Source organism: Protobothrops mucrosquamatus, unplaced genomic scaffold (assembly GCF_001527695.2).
Source record: "Protobothrops mucrosquamatus isolate PMUCROS unplaced genomic scaffold, P.Mucros_1.0 scaffold_45, whole genome shotgun sequence".
In the NCBI taxonomy this organism is placed as follows: Eukaryota; Metazoa; Chordata; class Lepidosauria; order Squamata; family Viperidae; genus Protobothrops; species Protobothrops mucrosquamatus.
This window is the reverse complement of record NW_015386121.1, coordinates 632,850-637,333: the sequence shown is the minus strand read 5'-3', so window position 1 is coordinate 637,333 and position 4,484 is coordinate 632,850. Positions and strand designations below refer to the sequence as shown.

Genomic DNA, 4,484 nt, shown 5'->3' with positions numbered 1-4,484 from the left:
TCGGAGAAAAGGTGGCGGAACTCAAACCTGGCCACGCCCTCATCAAACCCTAGGACCGCCCCTTTAGAGAACAGGAATGCAAGTAAAATTTGGGAGGGGCTATTTCCGGTGTGGGAGGGGCTATTTCCGGTGTGGCCGGCCCGGAAAAAGGTGCCGGAACGCGGTTCCGCCGCGTTCCGGCTGAAAAAAAGCCCTGGTTTTAAGAATTTTTTTAATAATGAAAACTAACTTACTGCAAGATTCAAAAATAATTTTTATTTCCCAAGGTTGAATCTAGTCTTTATACTCTCTAGGTTTTTATTAAAAATAAAAATATTGATTTCTATCTTATATGGTATTGGAATGATGCCTGTTTCCTAGGAAAAGATGATTGTAGACAAAAGAAAACAATCTTTCATCTATCAGTTAATCTTATAGATATGTTTTGGTAATAGGCTACGATATTTTTGTGGCTAACTCTGAACTCATTCTCCTAATTCCAAATGTGTTGATTGGCTCCCAAATCCAGACTTTTCAGTAAATTCAATAACATAAATTCAGTTAATTCAGTGAAACTTTACTGACTCTTCAATAAAAAGGTATTTTTCCAGATTATTCTAGACCTCCTTAAGTTTGAAACTTATAAAATATAGAAACTGCTTATATTTTTCCCACTTCTGTCCTTTATTATATCAGTTTTTCTTTACCATTTCTGTTACTACAGGTACCTGATAATCCACCGAATCATATACTTTTCCTCAACAATCTACCAGAAGAGACAAATGAAATGATGTTATCAATGTTATTTAATCAGTAAGTGCATATTTTTGTCCTTTTCCAAAGATACCAGCTGTAACATTGCATGTAATTACTTCAAAATATAGCTCACTGAAGTCAGTTTAATAAATTACATGAGATTGGTTGTCAACAATTTTACATAGACTAAAGTTGTGAATACACAGGGCTGACCTTTTCTTATTTGTAGTAGTTTCCTAGTGATGTTGTTCAAGAATGATGTATGAACAATGCAATAAGCTGGGCTTCCTGGTTTAAACTGAAAGGTTTATGAATACTATATTAATTGCATATAATTTTATATAGCTGTATGACTGAACAGTAAATATATGCATGTTTAAATTCAGATAGGATATGTACCTAGTAGGTATCTTGATTCAGCCTACCCCAGTTTTGTTTTGGATGTTAATGTCTGTAATTCTTAGCCTGTGTAGTTAGAAATGAAGTGCCATGCTCCTAAGAGCACCAGCATAGGAAAGGCAACTCTACTTCCTTTCAAACTGTCACTCACAATTATTTGAAGAATGGAAATTCACTGCATTGTGAGTCCTGATTTAAGGATAGGTATCCCAGCTTTTGCTCAAACTGAATGAACCCATATTTCTGACACTAATGTTCAACAATATGCTAATAGAGATTCCTGTCTTACTGTTACAGATGTGCTTTAATTCATTTGTCTTTTTGATTCAAAGTGTTGATTCTGTTTGAAAAGGACTTTGACTCAAAATATTGAAACTTTTAGACTGTTTTGAATGGTCTGCTCAATCCAATTTTTGAATTGGTTTTGAATCTGCATATGCCAGAGCAGTTGGGAGTGAGGCAGTATACAAGCTTAATAATACATAATAACTGAGTTGGCGTGGCAAGCAATTCAGTTCAGATATTCCATCAAATCACATTCAGCTGAAATTCTCTCACAGCCATATTAACATCACCCATTTTCTTCATTTTTTTTTCAACTGCCTCCTCCCTCTAATTGTTGCTAATTCTATTTCACTGTAATTGAAGATGACTTTTTATTTCGATGATTATTTAATGGCAAATTTATTATAGAATATGGAAGTGTTTGAAGAGTACTGTATGTAGGACAAATTGCGGATTTGTTGAAGGCTGCATAAATTTTTTGCATAATTAACTCAGTAGAACCTTGAGTTTACTATCTCTTGCATAAAGGTTTATTGAACGTAGTTCACTATATTAATTATGAACTTTATCATTACAAGCTTTTCTGAATTTGAACTTTCTGTATGTCAATTACACCTTTTTCATTGGTTGGAAAAGGTATTACTGCTTTTCCTTTTTCTTCTTTGGCTTGCCCAGATCAGTGGTGTTCACTTATTTTTTAATAATTAACTTCAGTTTTAAGTTATCATTTGTTAAGAGAGTAAGTCTAGCTCCATGACTGGCAATGCTGAAGAATATAAACTAAAATAATTTAAATATTGGCACATGGATCCTGCAACTATGTCTCGCATTTATGAGAACTATGAATCCAAGTGCTGGAGGTGTGGACAACAAGATGCAACTTTTTTTCACATGTGGTGGACTTGCAAGGTTATTAAGGCCTTCTGGATAAAACTATGGTGGAATTTACAGCAAGTTTTTAAAAGAAGAATTTTTTTCTTGCCTCAGTTGTTTCTCCTAGGTATTACACATAATTTGGATGTAAAAGAAACAAATTTGATGTTGTATTGTTTAACTGCTGCCCGTTTGTTGATAGCTCAAAATTGGAAGAGTAAAGTTTCACCCACAATGGAGGACTGGAGATTGAAGGTTTCGCATCTTGCTGAAATGGCAAAAATTTCGGCTTATCTGAAGGATCACTCAAATGAACAATTTTTATCAATATGGAGAAGATGGATTGTTTATATTCAAAATAAGCATAGAATGGTGGAATATAATTTAGGTTTTTAGATAAAAACTTTTTTTTTATATATATATATATATTTCACCTACTTATGTAGAATAATATTTTGTGGAGTTAGGGATATTAATACTAGTTTACTTTTAGTTGAATAGTACCCTGGGATTAGGTTTGGGAAGTCCGGGTGGGGGGTGGGGGGTAGGGGTTTTTACATTGTGATGTATCTGTGATGTGTTTTTTTTTATGATGAAAATAATAAAAAATTTATATTTGAAAAAAATAAAATAATTTAAATATTTTTGTCTAGGTTCCCTGGTTTTAAAGAAGTGCGCCTAGTTCCTGGTAGACATGATATTTCATTTGTGGAATTTGAAAATGAAGGACAAGCTGGAGCTGCTCGGGACGCCCTCCAAGGATTTAAAATTACCCCATCACATGCAATGAAAATTACTTATGCTAAAAAGTGATGGCAATGAACTCAATTTTTTTCAAAGAACTTGTTTACTGCTTTTTTTTTTCATGTGTCCTGGGTTTTTTTAGGGTGGGGGAAAATAAGTTAAAGGATGGTTCCTTAATTTTAAGGAAACTATGCTATATAAAACTCTTGGGGTTTCATCTAGTCGGCACTTTCGCATTTCTAAACATGTTCAAGGAATGCTAACATTTCTGCTGACCACTGTTAATTTTTGTTGCTGTACATAAATTGGTTTAAATACTGTGATCTTCAGATCCTTACAAGTTGATTGATTAGAAATAAAACTGTCTCTTAACAGTTCATCTTTGATTGCTCTTTCATGTGATCACAATGATTAAAATTAGCTAATTACCAGTCTAGAAATTGGATATCTTTGAAAGTTTTAATCTGAAGTTGTTGTTTACATTTCATCAGTTATGATTAGCATCTCCAAAGGTCCAAATTCTAACACAGGAGTTTATAAGGAATGAGTTTAACCCTGATAATATTTTCCTGCAAGGAAATGGGGGAGAGGGGAGCCATGCTCACCCTTGCAATAACTGCTGGGGAAGTAGAAGAGCGAAGAAAGATGGTGCCCTCGTTTCCTTTTGTATTGATCTCTGCTTCCTACTGACTTCATCTCTATTTATTGCTAGAATATGGCCTCTCTGGAAATATTGCTCCTAAGCAAATGCAGCCTTTGATGAGAAAAAGTTTTCCACCCACTCCTGCCTCCAAATTTTCATTAGGAGTTAATAAGGCACAGTGGGATTGTACTTGTTCGTCACATTGACATCTATACATATGGATGAGGGGCATACTTTTAAAGAATTGAAAAAAACTTGCCTTGTATCTAAAGTTGTTCTAAAAGGCTTTGCTTTAGAGACCACAGTAATTGATGGAATGACTTAATGCCAAGTATGAAAATAATTGCAACCAGTGATGCTACATTATCTAATAGTAGATAATATCTCAAATCTGGTGGTGTAGTTATGTAAATACATTCATAAATGTAGAGATGGGTATGAAAGACTCTGTCTTCCATGTAATTTGCAAATTTCCAGTTTTCACCTAAAACATGCACTTGGTAAGGAGCCGTACACTATTGTGGACAATGTTCCTATGCTAAGAATATTGTGTGAAGGCTTATCCAGAATCTTTTCACAATTGAAAGTAACATGCCAATAATATTGTATGCTAAGGATCTATTTTATTTCCAAAACAGCAATCCTGTGGGATATGTTATGCTGAGTTATTGGCCCTAAATCACTCAACCTGGGGTGCTGCAGTCTTGGTTTAATATCTTAACGCTATACTGGATCTCACTGCAGTGTAATTGTAAATGTAGCCTTAGTAATGTTCTAATGCCTTATGCCAATATTTTACTTACAT

The 4,484-nt window shown here is 34.3% G+C and overlaps 1 protein-coding gene across 2 annotated transcripts in view; it reads left to right on the top strand.

The window, feature by feature from the left end:
• Positions 1-3,413, top strand: part of SNRPB2 (small nuclear ribonucleoprotein polypeptide B2) — a 12,157-nt gene extending 8,744 nt beyond the window's left edge. The window contains exons 5-6 of one of the 2 annotated variants that reach the window (XM_029283159.1): positions 704-792; positions 2,946-3,413. In XM_029283159.1, coding sequence (XP_029138992.1) covers positions 704-792; positions 2,946-3,105 — 249 coding nt within the window. In that variant the 3' untranslated portion in view covers positions 3,106-3,413. The remainder of the gene's footprint in view (positions 1-703; positions 793-2,945) is intronic. The other variant, XM_015811052.2, reaches the window with a different exon arrangement.
• The last annotated feature ends 1,071 nt before the right edge of the window (positions 3,414-4,484 follow it).